At 41.4% G+C, this 23,641-nt stretch overlaps 1 protein-coding gene across 6 annotated transcripts in view; it reads right to left on the reverse strand.

Moving 5' to 3' along the window:
* Positions 1-23,641, reverse strand: part of DOCK11 (dedicator of cytokinesis 11) — a 195,015-nt gene that overhangs the window by 93,534 nt on the left and 77,840 nt on the right. For 5 of the 6 annotated variants that reach the window (XM_089904147.1, XM_089904146.1, XM_089904144.1 and 2 more), the window contains exons 17-23: positions 23,077-23,261; positions 22,923-22,988; positions 20,509-20,601; positions 18,366-18,489; positions 7,347-7,468; positions 6,646-6,732; positions 5,223-5,312 (exon numbers count right to left, since the gene is read on the reverse strand). In XM_089904147.1, the coding sequence (XP_089760273.1) occupies positions 5,223-5,312; positions 6,646-6,732; positions 7,347-7,468; positions 18,366-18,489; positions 20,509-20,601; positions 22,923-22,988; positions 23,077-23,261 (767 nt within the window). The remainder of the gene's footprint in view (positions 1-5,222; positions 5,313-6,645; positions 6,733-7,346; positions 7,469-18,365; positions 18,490-20,508; positions 20,602-22,922; positions 22,989-23,076; positions 23,262-23,641) is intronic. The other variant, XM_089904143.1, reaches the window with a different exon arrangement.

Raw genomic sequence — 23,641 nt, forward strand, 5'->3', positions numbered from 1 at the left:
AATACGCCAAGACACATATTAATCAAACTGTCAAAAATTAAATACAAAGAAAGCATATTAAAAGCAGCAAGGGAAAAACAACAAATAACACACAAGGGAATCCCCATAAGGTTAACAGCTGATCTCTCAGCAGAAACCCTACAAGCCAGAAGGGAGTGGCAGGACATACTGAAAGTGATGAAGGAGAAAAACCTGCAACCAAGACTACTCTACCCAGCAAGGATCTCATTCAGATTTGATGGAGAAATTAAAAGCTTTACAGACAAGCAAAAGCTGAGAGAGTTCAGCACCACCAAACCAGCTTTACAACAAATGCTAAAGGAACTTCTCTAGACAAGAAACACAAGAGAAGGAAAAGACCTATAATAACGAACCCAAAACAATATAGAAAATGGGAACAGGAACATACATATCGATAATTACCTTAAATGTAAATGGACTAAATGCTCCCACCAAAAGACACAGATTGGCTGAATGGATACAAAAACAAGACCCTTATATATGCTGTCTAAAAGAGACCCACTTCAGACCTAGAGACACATACAGACTGAAAGTGAGGGGATGGAAAAAGATATTCCATGCAAATGGAAACCAAAAGAAAGCTGGAGTAGCAATTCTCATATCAGACAAAACAGACTTTAAAATAAGGACTATTAAAAGAGACAAAGAAGGACACTACATAATGATCAAGGGATCGATCCAAGAAGAAGATATAACAATTGTAAATATTTATGCACCCAACATAGGAGCACCTCAATACATAAGGCAAATACAGCCATAAAAGGGGAGATCGACAGTAACACATTCATAGTAGGGGACTTTAACACCCCACTTTCACCCATGGACAGATCATCCAAAATGAAAATAAATAAGGAAACACAAGCTTTAAATGATACATTAAACAAGATGGACTTAACTGAAATTTATAGGACACTCCATCCAAAAGCAACAGAATACACATTTTTCTCAAGTGCTCATGGAACATTCTCCAGGATAGACCATATCTTGGGTCACAAATCAAGCCTTGGTAAATTTAAGAAAATTGAAATTGTATCAAGTATCTTTTCTGACCACAACGCCATGAGACTAGATATCAATTACAGGAAAAGATCTGTAAAAAATACAAACACATGGAGGCTAAACAATACACTACTTAATAACCAAGAGATCACTGAAGAAATCAAAGAGGAAATCAAAAAATACCGAGAAACAAATGACAATGGAGACACAACGACCCAAAACCTATGGGATGCAGCAAAAGCAGTTCTAAGGGGGAAGTTTATAGCAATACAAGCCCACCTTAAGAAGCAGGAAACATCTTGAATAAACAACCTAACCTTGCACCTCAAGCAATTAGAGAAAGAAGAACAAAAAAACCCCAAAGCTAGCAGAAGGAAAGAAATCATAAAAATCAGATCAGAAATAAATGAAAAAGAAATGAAGGAAACGATAGCAAAGATCAATAAAACTAAAAGCTGGTTCTTTGAGAAGATAAACAAAATAGATAAACCACTAGCCAGACTCATCAAGAAAAAAAGGGAGAAGACTCAAATCAATAGAATTAGAAATGAAAGAGGAGAAGTAACAACTGACACTGCAGAAATAAAAAAAAATCATGAGAGATTACTACAAGCAACTCTATGCCAATAAAATGGAAAATCTGGAAGAAATGGACAAATTCTTAGAAATGCACAACCTGCCAAGACTGAATCAGGAAGAAATAGAAAATATGAACAGACCAATCACAAGTACTGAAATTGAAACTGTGATTAAAAATCTTCCAACAAACAAAAGCCCAGGATCAGATGGCTTCACAGGTGAATTCTATCAAACGTTTAGAGACGAGCTAACAGCTATCCTTCTCAAACTCTTCCAAAATATAGCAGAGGGAGGAACACTCCCAAATTCCTTCTACGAGGCCACCATCACCTTGATACCAAAACCAGACAAGGATGTCACAAAGAAAGAAAACTACAGGCCAATATCACTGATGAACATAGATGCAAAATTCCTCAACAAAATACTAGCAAACAGAATCCAACAGCACATTAAAAGGATCATACACCATGATCAAGTGGGGTTTATCCCAGGAATGCAAGGATTCTTCAATATACGCAAATCAATCAATGTGATACACCATATTAACAAACTGAAGGAGAAAAACCATATGATCATCTCAATAGATGCAGAGAAAGCTTTCGACAAAATTCAACACCCATTTATGATAAAAACCCTGCAGAAGGTAGGCATAGAGGGAACTTTCCTCAACATAATAAAGGCCATATATGACAAGCCCACAGCAAACATCATCCCCAATGGTGAAAAACTGAAAGCATTTCCACTAAGATCAGGAACAAGACAAGGTTGCCCACTCTCACCACTCTTATTCAACATAGTTTTGGACGTTTTAGCCACAGCAATCAGAGAAGAAAAGGAAATAAAAGGAATCCAAATCGGAAAAGAAGAAGTAAAGCTGTCACTGTTTGCAGATGACATGATACTATACATAGAGAATCCTAAAGATGCTACCAGAAAACTACTAGAGCTAATCAATGAATTTGGTAAAGTAGCAGGATACAAAATTAATGCACAGAAATCTCTGGCATTCCTATATAGTAATGATGAAAAATCTGAAGGTGAAATCAAGAAAACACTCCCATTTACCATTGCAACAAAAAGAATAAAATATCTAGGAATAAACCTACCTAAGGAGACGAAAGACCTGTATGCAGAAAATTATAAGACACTGATGAAAGAAATTAAAGATGATACAAATAGATGGAGAGATATGCCATGTTCTTGGATGGGAAGAATCAACATCGTGAAAATGACTCTACTACCCAAAGCAATCTACAGATTCAATGCAATCCCCTATCAAACTACCACTGGCATTTTTCACAGAACTAGAACAAAAAATGTCACAATTTGCATGGAAACACAAAAGACCCCCAATAGCCAAAGCAATCTTGAGAACGAAAAAAGGAGCTGGAGGAATCAGGCTCCCTGACTTCAGACTACACTACAAAGCTACAGTAATGACGACAGTATGGTACTGGCACAAAAACAGAAAGATCAATGGAACAGGATAGAAAGCCCAGAGATAAACCCACGCACATATGGACACCTTATCTTTGATAAAGGTGGCAGGAATGCACAGTGGAGAAAGGACAGCCTCTTCAATAAGTGGTGCTGGGAAAACTGGACAGGTACATGTAAAAGTATGAGATTAGATCACTCCCTAACACCATACACAAAAATAAGCTCAAAATGGATTAAAGACCTAAACGTAAGGCCAGACACCATCAAATTCTTAGAGGAAAACATAGGCAGAACACTCTATGACATAAATCACAGCAAGATCCTTTCTGACCTACCTCCTAGAGTAATGGAAATAAAAACAAAAATAAACAAATGGGACCTAATGAAACTTCAAAGCTTTTGCACAGCAAAGGAAACCATAATCAAGACCAAAAGACAACCCTCAGAATGGGAGAAAATATTTGCAAATGAAGCAACTGACAAAGGATTAAGCTCCAAAATTTATAAGCGGCTCATGCAGCTCAATAACAAAAAAACAAACAACCCAATCCAAAAATGGGCAGAAGACCTAAATAGACATTTCTCCAAAGAAGATATACAGAATGCCAACAAACACATGAAAGAATGCTCAACATCATTAATCATTAGAGAAATGCAAATCAAAACTACAATGAGATATCATCTCACACCAGTCAGAATGGCCATCATCAAAAAATCTAGAAACAATAAATGCTGGAGAGGGTGTGGAGAAAAGGGAACACTCTTGCACTGCTGGTGGGAATGTGAATTGGTTCAGCCACTATGGAGAACAGTATGGAGGTTCCTTAAAAAACTACAAATAGAATTACCATATGACCCAGCAATCCCACTACTGGGCATATACCCTGAGAAAACCAAAATTCAAAAAGAGTCATGTACCAAAATGTTCATTGCAGCTCTATTTACAATAGCCCAGAGATGGAAACAACCTAAGCGCCCATCATCGGATGACTGGATAAAGAAGATGTGGCACATATATACAATGGAATATTACTCAGCCTTAAAAAGAAATGAAATTGAGCTATTTGTAATGAGATGGACAGACCCAGAGTCTGTCATACAGAGTGAAGTAAGTCAGAAAGAAAAAGACAAATACCGTATGCTAACACATATATATGGAATTTAAGGGGAAAAAAATGTCATGAGGAACCTAGGGGTAAGACAGGAATAAAGACGCAGACCTACTGGAGAACGGACTTGAGGATATGGGGAGGGGGAAGGGTGAGCTTTGACAGGGCTAGAGAGAGTCATGGACATATACACACTAACAAACGTAGTAAGGTAGATAGCTAGGGGGAAGCAGCCCCATGGCACGGGGAGATCAGCTCGGTGCTTTGTGACAGCCTGGAGGGGTGGGATAGGGAGAGTGGGAGGGAGGGAGACGCAAGAGGGAAGACATATGGGAACATATGTATGTGTATAACTGATTCACTTTGTTATAAAGCAGAAACTAACACACCATTGTAAAGCAATTATACCCCAATAAAGACGTTTAAGAAAAATAAATAAAAAATAAAAATTAAAAATGCCTCAGACTGGCCATGGCTGATCTACTGAAAAGAAAAGTCACTGTTAGCTGGGTTCCATGACGTGTGCCCTGTCCCACCCCATTAGGGAATAAATGGAGTCTTGGATTCTCAATACGTTTGATAAAATATGGCGTTACTTATGACTCCCTCCTACGCCACATGCAGAAACTAGGTTCTCTTTTTTTAGCTGACCCTTCTGATAATCTTTCACCTATGAACACAGGAATCATTTCACATTTCATTCCAAGCAAAAGTGACTCCATTTCTCCTGGCCCTTTTCCCCAAGCTTTCTCCACCTTTACCAGGCCATCGGCAAGATGAGAAAAGGCCCGGAAAAGTCAATTTATGAAACTGAAATAAACATTTTCATGAGATTTTCAAAAATATGTCAACGAATTCCGGCTAAAACATTTTCTTCCTAATGTAGCAATTCTGCGGTCTGCTTCTAAACAGCCCCTTGATGGAAAAGCACATAATAGAAAGTGTTCTCTTGAGGATACACAGCCAGAAGTATTTTTAAAGGGTTCGTTTGATTTTTTTTCCCCCACGTCAAAAAATGCGGCAACCGAACGACATGAAAAACAAACCTTTCACAGAAAGCTACTGTTCATTTACCTTTAAATATTTAATGAGCTCCCCTGGAACTTCTTTTGAGCCTGACTGAATCAGCTGGCAATGATGGAAGAATTTGTGCACATGTAGATCCTGAAAAACAGATGGACACAGCCATGTGAAATTTGATTCATTTCTTTTTATTTTTTAACATCTTTATTGGAGTATAATTGCTCTACAATGGTGTGTTAGTTTCTGCTGTACAACAAAGTGAATCAGCTGTACGTATACATACATCCCCATATCTCCTCCCTCTTGCGTCTCCCTCCCTCCCGCCTGCAAAGCACAGGCTCCGCCCCCGCACCACACCCCACCACCCTGGAATCTCGGAAACCTGTTTCCCTGGGTCTTCTAATGGCCAGACTCAGCACCTGCAGCTACCAACATGCATGTTCCTAAATGAGTCCCATAGTCCTCTCGACCGTCACACAAAGCAGCAAAACCAGGCACATTCAGCATGTACCTAAGCACGCCGGGTAGGTCACCACTTATGCCCAAGTAGTCACACATTTGTTTAATCTCTTTTTTGGCTAGTGTAGCCTCTGAAGTTGGGCTGCTTCTATATTTTAATGAAACGAGCAGGAAGAGAGGTCTGAATTGACAGGTGAAGAAAACGTAGCAGCAGGGAGTCACCAGAACAAGTCCCAGGCATTCAGTGCCCAACGTACCCTGGCCCTGCACCGGTCAGCGTCCAGCTGTCCTGTGTGGAATCTACAGATATTGAATTTGTGGACGGCATGGACTGTATCAGGAACCAGAATCATGAAATTCGGATTTTGACCTGCTTCCTCTAATTATTACCTGTGTGACCTCGGGTAAATCATCTAACCCGAGCAAGCCTCGGTTTCTTTTCCTCTAAAATGATGAAGTGGGCAGGGGGAATTGAGAGGGACCCTGCTCCATCCGTGATTTTTCAAACTGTGCTTGAGCCATCTCACAGATACTTGATCCTAACTTCACGGATGCCGAGGCTAAGAGCAAACTGTAGTAGCCAGCCATGATCCACTGACTGCAAATTTCTGTGTTCAACTCTATAGTCTAACCATGAGAAAAATGTCAGACAAATCCCAACAGAGGGCCATCCTACAAAATACCAGTAGTCCTGGAAACTGACAAGGTGACCAAAAGCAATGAAAGTCTCGGAACTTGTCACCGCCAAGAAGAGCCTAAGGAGATATGACAACTAAATGTAACACGCTATACTGGATAGAATCCTGAGACAGAAAAGGGGCATTAATAGGTAAAAGGATTTGGTAATTTGAGAAGAATTTTCAAATCTGAGCTATTATTAAGAATGATGTTATTACTAATGAGAAAGTCTTTCAGGCCACAACTTCTCTAAGGCTGTAGAATCGAATATAGTCTATTTTAATCCAGAAATATAGTCAAGTATTAAAATTGACAAAATTCAGGTGATGCAACTTACTTGAGTATAAATGGTAGACTCCAAGTGACTTTTAATCTTCAACAAAGGCTTTGCACCATCTACCCACTTAATATCCACATTAGACTGCTGTGAAGAGAAAATACACACATGAGTTTCTGTACCATAGCAATGGATAGATGAGCAACATATAACGCCTTTATGCATTTCAACATTTTCTTTCAGAAACAAATGTGTTCGTTTTGCACATAGGGAATTATTGGAGAAAATAACATGCCTTTAGAATAAATGTATCCTAAACCATTTTGAATTTCCAATCCTCTGCAGGCTGATACTTTTCCAAATGACAATAAAAATTACTAAATAAATGAATGCTTTTCATGATGCACAAAATCGGAGTCCCATTTTAAAAATTGTTATCAGAATCAACAGACATGAGGTTACTTTGTCAAACTATTATACAAGCTTCTCAACACTCATTTTCTATACTTATCTTCGTCGTGGACCAGCACCGGCCCTCAAACCACACTCTGAGTAGCCATCAACCAGACCAAACTATCGACTGTGCCAACGGTATTCTACTTTTTAAACATCTCATCGTATATGTATAACTGAATCACTTTGCTGGACAGCAGAAATTACCACGATGCTGTAAATCAACTATACTTCAATACAGTTTTTTAAAAAGAGGGGGAAGAAACACTTCATCATGATTACTTCAACAAATACAGGTATTTTCCTACCCTTCTTGATTCGGCATCATTCAGATTCAAGTAGCCTGGAGGAAGATTAGCGGAAACTGGCAGCTGCTGCTCAAATGTGATGATTCTACCATCCTTCAGCAAAGGTACCCAGGCAAAGCCAACTGCCAAGACAAAAAACAACCATGAGAAATGAAATCGCAAATGCAATTAGCTACACCAATGTCTGGTCACTGGGGAGCAGGGCAGGTCTGTATGTGGGAGTCCAGGTGTTGGGCATCCGAGTACTGGGGAAGGAACAATGAGCTTGTATCGCTTCCTAATAATCCTAGCCTGACCACTAACAGGTTATTCATGCTACCTCCTTGACTATAATGATGGAAACAACAACACACGGCTCTTCTAGCAGAGTGACTGAGAGACCAAAGTGAGCTAATATACCAAAACACTTGAAAACTTTTAAAGTGCATCAAGTTCATCATCTTGACACAGTGGGGGAGAATTTTTGGTAGACTTATTTTTTAAACAATTCAGATGTCTCTCGTCCATCCTTACAGAGTCTCATATCTGAGACAACAATCACCATTGTTGCTTCCAGCAACCCTAGGGTAAGCAAGGGACTGCAGAAAATTAAGGTCACAAGTCAACGTTACATTCCATACTTATACAAGGCAGTATCTATCTGGACAGTTTTCCTGATTACAGAAGGAAGAGCGGTAGTAGGAGAATGCAGCCAGGGCACAGTGCTTACAACTGCAATCCACTGAGAGATTTTCCTCCCAGTCTCTACATTTCTTAACAGTTCTACCCCAAAGAGCCTCTTGGCTTCCTATTAGAAAACTCATCATGTTCTAGCTAAAAAAGCCAGAGCCATCTGTGTTGCTCAAGTCAAGCGATGTCAGTATTTCCATTATAGAGATTACTCTGGGCTTCAAGTGTTTATATAACTCAGCTATAAAAAAGTTTGCTCTGGACTGAGTTCTGGCATATGAGAGAGGGTGTTGGCTGGAGAGTACTTTTGAAAGCCATTGCTTTCTGATGTTTTGAAATACTTTGCGTGAGTGCGTGAGTGCGTGTGTGTGTGTGTGTGTGTGTGTGTGTCTGTGTGTGCACGCGTGCGTGTGTTTACACTGTGAGCACAGAAGTCAACACAAATCTGGTTAGAATGTTTTCATTCGCGTGTTTAATTTGGCAAACGCTTTAATTCTTAAAGAGATTAATATGTTGCTTTCTCTAAGCAGACTGAAAGGCTTTCTCAGATGCTGAAACATGCCTGAAGGGCATCTGACTAGTACAACTTCAGAAATGCTCTACCCAGAGATCTTCTTTTAGAAAAAGCAGAGGAAAGTAACATGAGCAGAAAAACCATGCAAAAGGACTCTGTCAAAGTAGTTAAACTGAAAATTAGACACATGACAAAAGGTTTCCAGTCCAGAAAGTAGGAAAAGGAAAATATAGTTCTTCTTCCTAGGCAACATTTTTTTTTCCTTATAGAAATTCTTACTGAGATATAATTCAGATGCCATACAATTCATCTACTGAATATTTAAAGTATACAATTCAATGGTTCTTAGTATATTCACAGAGCTGTGCATTTATTGCCACTATCTAATTCCAGAACTTTTTCATCACCCCAGAAAGGAACTCCATATCCCCTTAGAAGTCACACCCTACTTTCCCTTCTTCCAGTCCCGGCCAACCACTGATCTCCTTTCTGTCTCTACGGAATTGCTTAGGCAACATTTTGCACTGTGAATCAATCAGGGCATGGCCAAGGGTGTCTTGCAGTCAAAACTCATCTAGCACACTTGGAAGCTATCAAGGTACAATGTCAAGCACAAGCCATCTGGCTCAAAGATGTGAAGCCACTTAAAGGATGGACAGTTAAAAGTGATGAGTGGTGGGGAGGGAGGGATAAATTAGGAGTTTGGGATTAACAGATACACACTACTCTATATAAAATAGATAAACAACTAGAACCTACTATATAGCACAGGGAACTAACTATATTCAATATCTTGTAACAACCTATAATGGAAAAGAATCTGAAACAGAATATATATATATATATATATATATATATATAGGTGTATATACTGAATCACTTTGCTGTACACCTGAAACATTGTAAATCAACTATACTTCAAATAATTTTTTAATATATTTTTTTAAAAAGTGATGAGTGGCACACAGAACCACCATCTCACACTCCACTAAGCATCTTGCCCAATCTGTCTAGGATTTGGATAAGGAAACAGTCATTTGTTGCTCAGGAGGTGCACTGTTATAGGTTCTCATCATTCTGCCAGATTTCTTCTCAAACTGCAAGGTCCCTACCCTGAATGAACTGCAATTTCTATGGGGATCTAGAAGAGGACCACCCTATCCACAAAGGGAACTTCCTAATATTCAGTCCTGCTGTGGGCCGGGCATCACTCAGATGTCTCACTAGCACCTCAAACTCAACATCAGTCAAAACCTACCATCCCTACCCACAATTCTGCTACCTGGCAATACCTTCTTTCCAGTTTCGAAACTTTAGCGCTAACTTTGAATTACCTCTCTAGTATACTGCCAATCACTTGCCAGGTTCAGTATATTCCTCTGCAATTCTCTTTTCCTCCACCGCCCCCCCGCCCCGCGTTACAGCCATAGTGCGGCCCCCTTTCTCTCCTGGACTTCAGAAATAGCCCCCTAACTGGTGTTTCCTCCTTCCTTCCTTCTTCCTGCTCCAACTCACCTCACCCATTATATTGCTGCCTGATTAGATTTCCTGCAAAACAGCTCTTACTGGTGTTTACAAACCCTCCAGTATTTCCTTATTGGTAACAGAATAAAATCAAACCCACAACTTGGCATTCAGGGATTTCCACCATCCGATGCTTCCTTTCCAACCTGGCATCCTATGATTCCCTCCCCAGTACCCTGTGCTTTGATCCTATTGAATTACTTGTGGTTCCCTGTCCAGACCCCTCAATACTCTGCCTCTGTACCAGCTGTTCCCTCATCCTGGAATCCTCTACCTTCCTACCAAAACTGCATTATCAAACTCTACCCTGCCCTTTAAGGCCTCACCCAAACATCATCTCCTCCTGGAACCCTTACCTAATTCCCAGCCACTTGTCCCTCCACCAGCTGAAGTAGTAACTCGCTCTTCTCTGACATCACATAGCGCCATTTTCTTGGTAACTACTACTTTCTGTCTTGTGTTATAAATGTCTACACAGGTCTCATTTCCCCTACTAGATCATGTGCTCACTGAAGATGAGATCTATGCTTGGTTCTCCACTGTATTCTCCATAGTACCTCCTATAATATCTTGTACATAATACATACGCAGACATATTTGCTGAGTGAATGAACAAACGAACAAATTTAAGATTGGTCCAGGGACTTCCCTGGTGGTGCAATGGTTAAGAATCCGCCTGCCAGTGCAGGGGACATGGGTTCGCTCCCTGGTCCGGGAAGATCCCACATGCCGCGGAGCAACTAAGCCCGTGTGCCACAGCTACTGAGCCTGGGCTCTAGAGCCCGTGCTACGCAACAAGAGAAGCCACCGCAGCGAGAAGCCCGTGCACCGCAACAAAGAGTAGCCCCCGCTCACCGCAACCAGACGAAGCCTGCACGCAACGAAGACCCAATGCAGCCAAAAATAATAGAGAGGAGCTTCAAGATGGCGGAAGAGTAAGACGTGGAGATCACCTTCCTCCCCACAAATACATAATACGTCTACATGTGCAACAACGCCTACAGAAAACCTACTGAACGCTGGCAGAAGACCTCAAACCTCCCCAAAGGCAAGAAACTCCCCACGTACCTGGGTAGGGCAAAAGAAAAAAGAAAAAACAAAGACAAAAGAATAGGGACGGGACCTGCAACAGAGGGAGGGAGCTGTGAAGGAGGAAAGGTTTCCACACCCTAGGAAGCTCCTTCGCAGGCGGAGACTGCGGGTGGCGGAGGTGGGGAGCTTCGGAGCCGCGGAGGAGAGCGCAGCAACAGGGGTGCGGAGGGCAAAGCGCAGAGATACCCGCACAGAGGATCGGTGGAGACCTGCACTCACCAGCCCGAGAGGCTTGTCTGCTCACGTGCCCGCGCGGGTGGGGGCTGGGAGCTGAGGCTCGGGCTTCCGGCGGAGCGGAAGAGACATTTTCTTGCCTCTTTGTTTCCTGCTGCGTGAGGAGAGGAGATTCAGAGCGCCGCTTAAAGTAGCTCCAGAGACAGGAGCGAGCCGCAGCTATCAGCGCAGACCCCAGAGCCGGGCATGAGACGCTAAGGCTGCTAGTGCAGCCACCACGAAGCCCGTGTGCAAGCACAGGTCACTCTCCCCACCTCCCCTCCTGGGAGCTTCTGCAGCCCGCCACTGCCAGGGTCCCGGGATCCAGGGACAACTTCCCCGGCAGAACGCACGGCGCGCCTCAGGCTGGTGCAACGTCACGCTGGCCTCTGCCGCCGCACGCTCCCCCCCACCCCCACCCCCACGCCCCCGCACTCTGTGCCCCTCCCTCCCCCCGGCCTCAGTGAACCAGAGCCCCCGAATCAGCGGCTCCTTTAACCCCATCCTGTCTGGGCGGGAACAGACGCCTCAGGCGACCTACACGCAGAGGCGGGGCCAAATCCAAAGCTGAACCCCGGCAGCTGTGCGAACAAAGAAGACAAAGGGAAATCTCTCCCAGCAGCCTCAGGAGCAGCGGATTAAAGCTCCACAATCAACTTGATGCACCCTGCATCTGTGGAATACCTGAACAGACAACGAATCATCCCAAATTGAGGAGGCGGGCTTTGGGAGCAATGATATATATATATTTTCTCTTTTCGTGACTGTGTATGTGTATGATTCTGTGTGTGATTTTGTCTGCATAGCTTTGCTCTTACCATTTCTCCTAGGGTTCTGTCTCTTTTTTTTGTTTTTGTTTTCTTAGTATAGTTTTTATCGCTTGCTATCATTGGTGGATTTGTTTTTTGGTTTGGTTACTCTCTTCTTTCTTTTTTTTTATTACTTTTAAAAATTGTTTTAACAATTATTTTTTATTTAATAACTTTTATTTTATCTTCTGCTTTCTTTCTTTCTTTCTTTCTTTTCTGCCTTTTATTCTGAGCTGTGTGGATGACAGGCTCTTGGTGCTCCAGCCAGGTGTCAGGTCTGTGCCTCTGAGGTGGGAGAGGCAAGTTCAGGACACTGGTCCACAAGAGACCTCCCAGCTCCACGTAATGTCAAACGGCGAAAACTAACACACCATTGTAAAGCAATTATACCCCAATAAAGGTGTTAAAAAAAAAATCAAACAGCGAAAATCTCCCAGAGATCTCCATCTCAACACCAAGACACAGCTCCACTCAATGACCAGCAAGCTACAGTGAAGGACACGCTATGCCAAACAACTAGAAAGACAGGAGCACAACCCCATCCATTAGCACAGAGGCTGCCTAAAATTATAATAAGGCCACAGACGCCCCAAAACACACCACCTGACGTGGACCTGCCCACCAGAAAGACAAGATCCAGCCTCATCCACCAGAACACAGGCACTAGTCCCCTCCACCAGGAAGCCCACACAACCCACTGAACCAACCTTAGCCACTGGGGACAGACACCAAAAACAACAGGAACTACGAACCTGCAGCCTGCAAAAAGGAGACCCCAAACACAGTAAGATAAGCAACATGAGAAGACAGAAAAACACACAGCAGACGAAGGAGCAAGATAAAAACCCACCAGACCTAACAAATGAAGAGGAAATAGGCAGTCTACCTGAAAAAGAACTCAGAATAATGATAGTAAAGATGATCCAAAATCTTGGAAACAGAATAGACAAAATGCAAGAAACATTTAACAAGGACCTAGAAGAACTAAAGATGAAACAAGCAACGATGAACACCACAATAAATGAAATTAAAAAGACTCTAGATGGGATCAATAGCAGAATAACTGAGGCAGAAGAACGGATAAGTGACCTGGAAGATAAAATAGTGGAAGTAACTACTGCAGAGCAGAATAAAGAAAAAAGAATGAAAAGAACTGAGGACAGTCTCAGAGACCTCTGGGACAACATTAAACGCACCAACATTCGAATTACAGGGGTCCCAGAAGAACAGGAAGAGAAAGGGACGGAGAAAATATTTGAAGAGATTACAGTTGAAAACTTCCCTAATATGGGAAAGCAAATAGTTAATCAAGTCCAGGAAGCACAGAGAGTCCCATACAGGATAAATCCAAGGAGAAACACACCAAGACACATATTAATCAAACTGTCAAAAATTAAATACAGAGAAAAATATTACAAGCAGCAAGGGAAAAACAACAAATAACACACAAGGGAATCCCCATAAGGTTAACTGCTGACCTTTCAACAGAAACTCTACAAGCCAGAAGGGAGTGGCAGGACATATTTAAAGTGATGAAGGAGAAAAACCTGCAACCAAGACTACTCTACCCAGCAAGGATCTCATTCAGATTTGACGGAGAAATTAAAACCTTTACAGACAAACAAAAGCTAAGAGAATTCAGCACCACCAAACCAGCTCTACAACAAATGAGAAGGAACTTCTCTAGGCAGGAAACACAAGAGAAGGAAAAGACCTACAATAACAAACCCAAAACAATTAAGAAAATGGTAATAGGAACATACATATCGATAATTACCTCAAATGTAAATGGATTAAACGCTCCAACCAAAAGACACAGACCGGCTGAATGGATACAAAAACAAGACCTGTATGTATGCGGTCTAAAAGAGACCCACTTCAGACCTAGGGACACATACAGACTGAAAGTGAGGGGACAGAAAAAGATATTCCATGAAATGGAAATCAAAAGAAAGCTGGAGTAGCAATTCTCATATCACACAAAATAGACTTTAAAACAAAGAATATTAAAAGAGACAAAGAAGGACACTACATAATGATCAAGGGATCGATCCAAGAAGAAGATATAACAATTGTAAATATTTATGCACCCAACATAGGAGCACCTCGATACATGAGGCAAATACTAACAGCCATAAAAGGGGAAATCGACAGTAACACAACCATAGTAGGGGACTTTAACACCCCACTTTCACCAATGGACAGATCATCCAAAATGAAAATAAATAAGGAAACACAAGCTTTAAATGATACATTAAACAAGATGGACTTAACTGATATTCATAGGACATTCCATCCAAAAACAAGAGAATACACATTCTTCTCAAGTGCTCACGGAACATTCTCCAGGATAGATCATATCTTGGGTCACAAATCAAGCCTTGGTAAATTTAAGAAAACTGAAACCGCATCAAGTATCTTTTCCGACCACAACGCTATGAGACTAGATATCAGGAAAAAAATCTGTAAAAAATACAAACACATGGAGGCTAAACCATACACTACTTAATAACCAAGAGATCACTGAAGAAATCAAAGAGGAAATCAAAAAATACCGAGAAACAAATGACAGTGAAAACACGACAACCCAAAACCTATGGGAAGCAGCAAAAGCAGTTCTAAGAGGGAAGTTTATAGCAATAGAATCCTACATCAAGAAACAAGAAACATCTCACATAAACAACCTAACCTTACACCTAAAGCAATTAGAGAAAGAAGAACAAAAAAACCCCAAAGTTAGCAGAAGGAAAGAAATCATAAAGATCAGATCAGAAATAAATGAAAAAGAAATGAAGGAAACGATAGCAAAGATCAATAAAAATAAAAGCTGGTTCTCTGAGAAGATAAACAAAATTGATAAACCACTAGCCAGACTCATCAGGATAAAAAGGGAGAAGATTCAAATCAATAGAATTAGAAATGAAAAAGGAGAAGTAACAACTGACACTGCAGAAATACACAGGATCATGAGAGATTACTAAAGCAACTCTATGCCAGTAAAATGGACAACCTGGAAGAAATGGACGAATTCTTAGAAATGCACAACCTTCCAAGACTGAACCAGGAAGAAACAGAGAATATGAACAGACCAGTCACAAGCACTGAAATTGAAACTGTGACTAAAAATCTTCCAGCAAACAAAAGCCCAGGACCACATGGCTTCACCGGCGAATTCTACCAAACATTTAGAGAAAAGCTAACACCTATCCTTCTCAAACTCTTCCAAAATAGGGCAGAGGGAGGAACACTCCCAAACTCATTCTACGAGGCCACCATCACCCTGATACCAAAACCAGACAAAGATGTCACAAACAAAGAAAACTACAGGCCAATATCGCTGATGAACAAAGATGCAAAAATCCTCAACAAAATACTAGCAAACAGAATCCAACAGCACATTAAAAGGATCATACACCATGATCAAGTGGGGTTTATCCCAGGAGTGCAAGGATTCTTCAATATACGCAAATCAGTCAATGTGATACACCATATTAACAAACTGAAGAAGAAAAACCATATGATCATCTCAATAGATGCAGAAAAAGCTTTCGACAAAATTCAACACCCATTTATGATAAAAAACCCTCCAGAAAGTAGGCAGAGAGGCAACCTACCTCAACATAATAAAGGCCATATATCACAAACCCACAGCCAACACTGTTCCCAATGGTGAAAAACTGAAACCACTGCCTATAAGATCAGGAACAAGACAAGGTTGTCCACTCTCACCACTCTTATTCAACATAGTTCTGGAAGTTTTAGCCACAGCAATCAGAGAAGAAAAAGAAATAAAAGGAATCCAAATCAGAAAAGAAGAAGTAAAGCTGTCACTGTTTGCAGATGACATGGTACTATACACAGAGAATCCTAAACATGCCACCAGAAAACTACTAGAGCTAATCAATGAATTTGGTTAAGTAGCAGGATACAAAATTAATGCACAGAACTCTCTGGCATTCCTACACACTAACGATGAAAAAGCTGAAAGAGAAATCAAGAAAACACTCCCATTTACCACTGCAACAAAAAGAATAAAATATCTAGGAATAAACCTACCTATGGAGACAAAAGACCTGTATGCACAAAACTGTAAGACACTGATGAAAGAAATTAAAGATGATACAAACAGATGGAGAGATATACCATGTTCCTGGATGGGAAGAATCAACACTGTGAAAATGACTCTACTACCCAAAGCAATCTATAGATTCAATGCAATCCCCATCAAACCACCACTGGCATTTTTCACAGAACTAGAACAAAAAATGTCACAATTTGTATGGAAACACAAAAGACCCCGAATAGCCAAAGCAATCTTGAGAACGAAAAACGGAGCTGGAGGAATCAGGCTCCCTGACTTGAGACTACACTACAAAGCTACAGTAGTCAAGACAGTATGGTACTGCCACAAAAACAGAAATATAGATCAATGGAACAGGATAGAAAGCCCAGAGATAAACCCACGCACATATGGTCACCTTATCTTTGATAAAGGAGGCAGGAATGTACAGTGGAGAAAAGACAGCCTCTTCAATAAGTGGTGCTGGGAAAACTGGACAGGTATATGTAAAAGAATGAAATTAGAACACTCCCTAACACCATACACTAAAATAAACTCAAAATGTATTGAAGACCCAAATGTAAGGCCAGAAACTATCAAACTCTTAGAGGAAACCATAGGCAGAACAGTGTATGACCTAAATCACAGCAAGATCCTTTTTGACCCACCTCCTAGAGAAATGGAAGTAAAAACAAAAATAAACAAATGGGACCTAACGAAACTTCAAAGGTTTTGCACAGCAAAGGAAACCATAAACAAGACCAAAAGACAACCCTCAGAACGGGAGAAATTATTTGCAAATGAAGCAACTGCCAAAGGATTAATCTCCAAAATTTACCAGCAGCTCATGCAGCTCAATATCAAAAAAGCAAACAACCCAATCGAAAAATGGGCAGAAGACCTAAAAAGACATTTCTCCAAAGAAGATACACAGATTGCCAACAAACACATGAAAGAATGCTCAACATCATTAATCATTAGAGAAATGCAAATCAAAACTACAATGAGATACCATCTCACACCAGTCGGAATGGCCATCATCAAAACACCTGCAAACAATAAATGCTGGAGAGGGTGTGGAGAAAAGGGAACCCTCTTGCACTGTTGGTGGGAATGTAAGTTGATACAGCCACTAGGGAGGACAGTATGGAGGTTCCTCAAAAAACTACATATAGAACTACCATATGACCCAGCAGTCCCACTACTGGGATTACATATACCCTGAGAAAACCATAATTCAAAAAGAGTCACGTACCACAATGTTCACTGCAGCTCTATTTACAATAGCCAGAACATGGAAGCAAACTAAGTGTCCATCAACAGATGAATGGGTAAAGAAGACGCGGCACATATATACAATGGAATATTACTCAGCCATAAAAAGAGGGAAGAGATATGGGGATATATGTATATGTATAACTGAGTCACTTTGTTATAAAGCAGAAACTAACACACCATTGTAAAGCAATTATACTCCAATAAAGATGTTAAAAAAATAAAAAATAAAAATAATTAATTAAATAAAATAAAGATTGGTCCAGGCTAGCTTGGATCTGAATCCCAGGGCGTGCTGATACTGATATGGTAGGGGTGGCACAGGCCATGTTCTTAGGGCCTTCTATGTTCTCCTAAGGATGCTTCCCATTGGCTTATCCAAAGCCTTGCTGAATGAGATCATGACTGGAGCTTTACTACCAAAGCTTATTCAAGTTCGTTAAACCTGTCCTCCTCTCACTAGAACCCCAATCTCCCTCAGGTTCAAAAACGCCCATGGCTCTGGGCTCATGTCCCTCTTCTCAGTGAGCAGAACTGGAAAATTCTGGTTGCTGGGCTATTCTACGTGAAAGAAATGACAAAAACACTGCATCATAATATGGGTTTCTCTCTGAGAGGGGCAATATTACTTTACGTTGCCTATGATAGTCTAAGTACACTGGCAAGCATTTGGACGTGACGTTGGGTAGAAATAATGGATAAAACGAACATATAATTCATCTTTCACCAACGAACTTTTAACTCAGAAATGTACTTTTTGGTGAGGGGAAGTGGTCTGTACCTCGATGAAAAGAGGTTATATATGGCCAAGACAACTCCGTTTCAAATAGCTCTAGAGAGAGGCATTTAAAGAGCACACGTACCTGGAGTTTCAACTGTATCCTGCTTTTTGGTTGTTCCCTTTGTGTTAATTTCACAGCTTACATGATAAAAAGTGAAAAGCAAATGATGTTTTTGATGCAGGTGAATGGGAAGCTCAATTTTAATCTGAAATGAAAGCAAAATTACACATAGCGTTTTGTTTTCATTGTCAAGCTGGACTGTCAGACCTTTAGCTCTGTTTCATCATACTTTTCCAATGACATACTTTTCTAAATCACAAGCCAAGTGGTCAAATAATAGCTATGATTTAAATATATTCCAAATGCTTTTCTGGTCAGTTTCACAGTTTGACAACAATATTCTCTTGGGTTGTGAGGGCTGATTTATTACTTTTGCTGGAGACTCCAGTGGATTCTCCTGGATTCAACTTGGCAGCAGGATTTTCTGAAACACTGGATCAAAACCACATCCTTACAGCCCAGGGATACTCTGTAACTCAGTGTGAGTCAGTGAATGCAATCCATCTACAATGTGCATTGAATTTGAAAGGCTGCTTTTTTCGACATCACTGCCCTCCTCTGCATGAAGGAAAAATTAAGCCTTTACAAATAAACGTGCAAAAAGTCACTGTGGTATTACGGGATCCGCAAATTACAGTGTACATAAATTTCTTCAGAAGAAGAACACAACCTTACTCTTGAATAAATAAAAAGTATCGTCCTGACACACGAATTTAACACTAAAAATTAATACTTTAAAACAAGCATTGCAAGTACTTCTCCAGTCAGAACCCAACTGCCTGTTTGTAATGCCTCCTGGGAAGCGTATGGCAGAGAGATTACAGATTTAATTGATTTAACACACATACGTGGACTTGCACAGGAACACATGCAAACACACACACACGCTCACACTCACTTTCCTGGTTAATATATAGTGAATGCTTGAAAAGTCCATTTCCTAAAGATAATGTGGACTACTTACTACATGAACAAGTTTTCTCTAGTGACTGACACTGGTTATAGAGAGGGACGGATTAAACAGCTTGGTGATGGGACATCTGGCCTAATTATCATTCACACAAGGCGTGGTTTTGGTGTTATAACTAATTTCTGTTGTAGGTATATTTCACCACAGAATATGCCTATTCACAGCATCCAGACCATCTGGGTATCTAATGCTCTGCTGCACATCAATATGGACATACTCCCTCCCTGGGTGGCGAAAATGCAAAGTCCCACTGCCCTCCTCTCCATCCCCGGAGAAAGTAGGGGCACTGGACTGAGAAGGAATGAGTGAGCCTCGGGCTGGGGTTTAAGGCCTCCATACAACAGCAGCTGGGCCTGGGGAAATCAGGACAGCAGGGGGGATGGTTTCAGACCAAGCCAGGGATGGAGACGTGGAACCTGAGAAGCAGAAACAGCAGAGCTTCTGGCCTGGGATACGCATCCGGGTTCCATGGAGACACGTAGCCATCAAAAGCAGTCTGCGGATTTGGATAAGCCGGCTACACGTAGACGAGAAGAGGCTGTGACAGAGACACTAAGAGAGACACTGGAAAGGACACAGAGACACAGAGCTAGAGAAGTGGGAAGGAGGAAAGAGGCAGGGACAGGGTCAGAAAGGCAGACTGAGGAAGGGCGCTCGGAGGCCGGGAGACCGCGCCAGCCCCCTCTGTCTACATTGCGCTGAGGCATTCAGCGCAGCCAGTGGGATTCTGGGGACCCAGCCACGCCGCTGTGTCTCTCGGAGCGTTTCACTTACAGAGAGGCTGCACCCTTCCACGCAGGACCACAGGAAGAAAGAGCTAAAAGGGCCTTCAGAAAATCCCTTCTAAATTTCTTATTTTAAAGCTTTGGAAATGGAGACTCAGAAAGAGGAAGTGACTTGCTCAAGGTCACGGAGCCAGTTGTTGTCAAAGTAAGGGCTAGAGTCCCCGTTCCAGTGTGGTGTCTGTTTCCTACGTTATCTCACGCCAGAGCCCCTTCAATTTGTGGGCCAATCTTCCACTGTCACCAAAGGGCACCAAGCAGGCAGTGGCCCCTCGTTCTGAAGTGACATTTTCTATTTTCACGGGGCAAAACATTCAGCGAGTGAAAGTGCAGACACAATATTGGAAATGATTCAAAGAGAAAAAGAAGATCCACCACTGGGTTTTGTAAACGTCAAAATAACACGCTTTACCTCATCATAGAACTCTGGATTTTGGTTGTGATGCGATACAACAGCATAAGCGTTTGTGGTAAAAACAGGCCCCGCAGGTTTTCCATAAATACACTGCAAAAGAAGGAAACAGAGTCACCACTCTCAATGCCACTCTTTAAACATGATGCTAGGGAACCACATACAGTTAGAGGCATCTGTGAGCCCAGGGTCACGGCCAAGCCCACCCAGCTCTCACCATGAACCTGTAAATTCCAAATCATTTACAGTCACTCCAGACACCACCCCAGACATCGCCTTACTTGGCTGCATGGATGCTTCTGAATTTCCGGCCATCTGAGAAATATAATTCCGACCTAGCTGACAGTAAGAGGCTGAACACTTCTAATCATTTGGAAGGGAAACACTCTCCAACCAGGCCTGGAAAGCTTACTTCTCTCGTGCTATTTGCACTTCTTAGTATGAGAAGCTCCCCTTCAGTCGCTCAGCAACATTTGCTGAATGCTCGCTGTGCAGTGGGTAAGGCGAGGAGTTAACAAAATAGAACCAACAGCAGACCCATTCCTAGCCTCGAGGAATTAGAAACTGAATGTCCATTAAGCTACACACTAGCTTACTGTTCTCTCACTTTATGAGCCACAGTTTAAGAGTCACCAGCTTGCTGTTACACCAATAAAATTAATGGAAGGCTTTCTATGGTTCCATGGAAAGATCCGATTTCATTTCTAGTGTGAGCTTTTCAGTTCCATAGGCCTAATAAGTTCAAGGATGAATATATGGAGTCACTGTGCCAAGGTCCTAACTGCCTCACTCGGGTACTTCGGAGCTAGCCTCCGGGCCAGCTAAGAAATGAAAGTGACACTCCACGTGAGTGCAACGCCAGCTCTCCTTAAATATGGTCATGGAGGCAATTTGCAGGCACTGCGGAGAGGTAACCTAAGAATCTTTAAGTATACAAAAAGGATATCGGATGAATGGCTAAAGAAGATGTGGCACATATATACAATGGAATATTACTCAGCCATAAAAAGAAACGAAATTGAGTTATTTGTAGTGAGGTGGATTGACCTAGAGTCTGTCATACCGAGTGAAGTGAGTCAGAAAGAGAAAAACAAATACCGTATGCTAACACATATATATGGATCTAAAAGAAAAAAAATGGTTCTGAAGAACCTAGGGGCAGGACAGGAATAAAGATAGAGATGTAGAGAATGGAGTTGAGGACACGGGGATGGGGAAGGATAAGCTGGGACAAAGTGAGAGAGTGGCATGGACACATATACACTACCAAATGTAAAATAGATAGCTAGTGGGAAGCAGCCGCGTAGCACAGGGAGATCAGCTCGGTGCTTTGTGACCGCCTGGATGGGTGGGATAGGGAGGGTGGGAGGGAGGGAGACGCAAGAGGGAATAGAGGTGGGAACATATGTATACGTATAACTGATTCACTCTGTTATAAAGCAGAAACTAACACACCATTGTAAAGCAATTATACTCCAATAAAGATGTTTAAAAAAAAAAAGGATACCGCATGGGGGCGAAGAAAATGTTATTCTCATCTCCACTGAAGGAAGAATCAGAGAACATACACCTCATTTGAGCCAGCTAATTCTTAATTTAACCTAGCTTTCTCTGTGAAAAAACTCTCTTTTCAAGGGTCAGAGCTATTAACCATTCAATGACTTAACTGGGGCTATGCCAGCCTCTTTCCCGAGGTGGTTTAAGTGGAAGATTTGCCATCCATCTGTCCGATTTAGGCTCAAGCTAGAGAAGCTGGGAAGCCAGATAAACACTCTGTGATGGCTAGACGGTCTGACTTCTCTCTCAGGCCTCTGATTAATGGGCTATGGGCTAAAGGGCCAAAAGTAAAAAGCGGCTATAAAGAGTGAAAATGCAAGGGCACTGTGAAGTGACAGGTATTTAAGGATTGCGGTATCAGATAATGCTGAGATGCTTTTCGTGGATCACTAATTCAAGTTTGGAGGCACCATTTGGCCAGCCACAGACGAGAAGTCATATCTCAGATCAAAGCAGTTATGCTGTGCTTCTGTCAGCTCGAAGCCCGTTCAGGTTTCAAGGAGAAAGGAGTTTAAACTCCCCTGATGGTACCGTTATAAGCTGTCAGGTCACGAGAAAACGACCTTGTGACTGGGCATTGGAGCAATGCAAAATCAAAGTGGGGCAAAGGCAAAAATCTGGCATATGAAGCTTACCCATTTTTAAAGCTATATATGCTCCTAACCCATTCTGTTATTTCTTAGTATTTAACGCATTCTTATAGTTAATGTGTGAGAGTAGAGAAGACGATGTAACATTTGTCGCATTAGTACATTCTCTTCGACATTTAAACACATTAAACTTAGCATACAGAACTACCGCGTACCAAAATCTCTATCTCTACTAAAAATGCATGCTTATCAATATCACAAACAAACCTTTACAGCGCTAGCGTCGCTTTCATCCGAATCCCGGAATTCCACACAGACCGCGATGTTCCTTGCCTAAAATGATTCATCGTTCAAAATGAGTGACAAAACAAAATTATAAATAACATTTTACACCCCAAAACGTTTAGTTTACACTGTGTACCTTGGCAAATGTTTTCTGGCTATCGTATTTTAACTGCAAGGGGTATACATATAGATGGTTTTTGTAAACGGTAAATGGATAACAATATTTTGTCATTTCTGGCACAAACTCTTCAACTTCCACAGTAATATTTTGACAATTCTTTTCAAAAGGCTTCAGGGGCACATATGAAGACGTAATACAGTCTGTAGCAGAAAAAAGAACAGGCAAAGATGTAACAATCATTAACACATGCCTGCATTTATAAAAATATACATGATTTGTGTTCTCAGAGAGCAGTTTAACAAACAGAATTCTTAGTGATTGACAAAAAGTTACACAAGCACTTTAAGGACCCAGAAGAGCAAGTAGGAGTAAGTAGCCTGATGCTGGTTTTAGTGAAACCCTTCAAACCAGACGTGGATTGCTATTTCATTCTCAACGTCGAGTGATTTGCCAAATATAACACATCATAATTTTGACAAATTTAAACTCTGCAAAGAAATCCATTACATTTTTCCTCCTGTGACTGCAATTTAGCTTTCACTGCAAATTTCTACTGGTATCAGGGAAGTAACAGTAAATT

This window comes from Delphinapterus leucas, chromosome X, assembly GCF_059928025.1.
Source record: "Delphinapterus leucas isolate spDelLeu-1000000601 "Yukka" chromosome X, BTC_Dleu_Yukka2, whole genome shotgun sequence".
Classification (NCBI taxonomy): domain Eukaryota; kingdom Metazoa; phylum Chordata; class Mammalia; order Artiodactyla; family Monodontidae; genus Delphinapterus; species Delphinapterus leucas.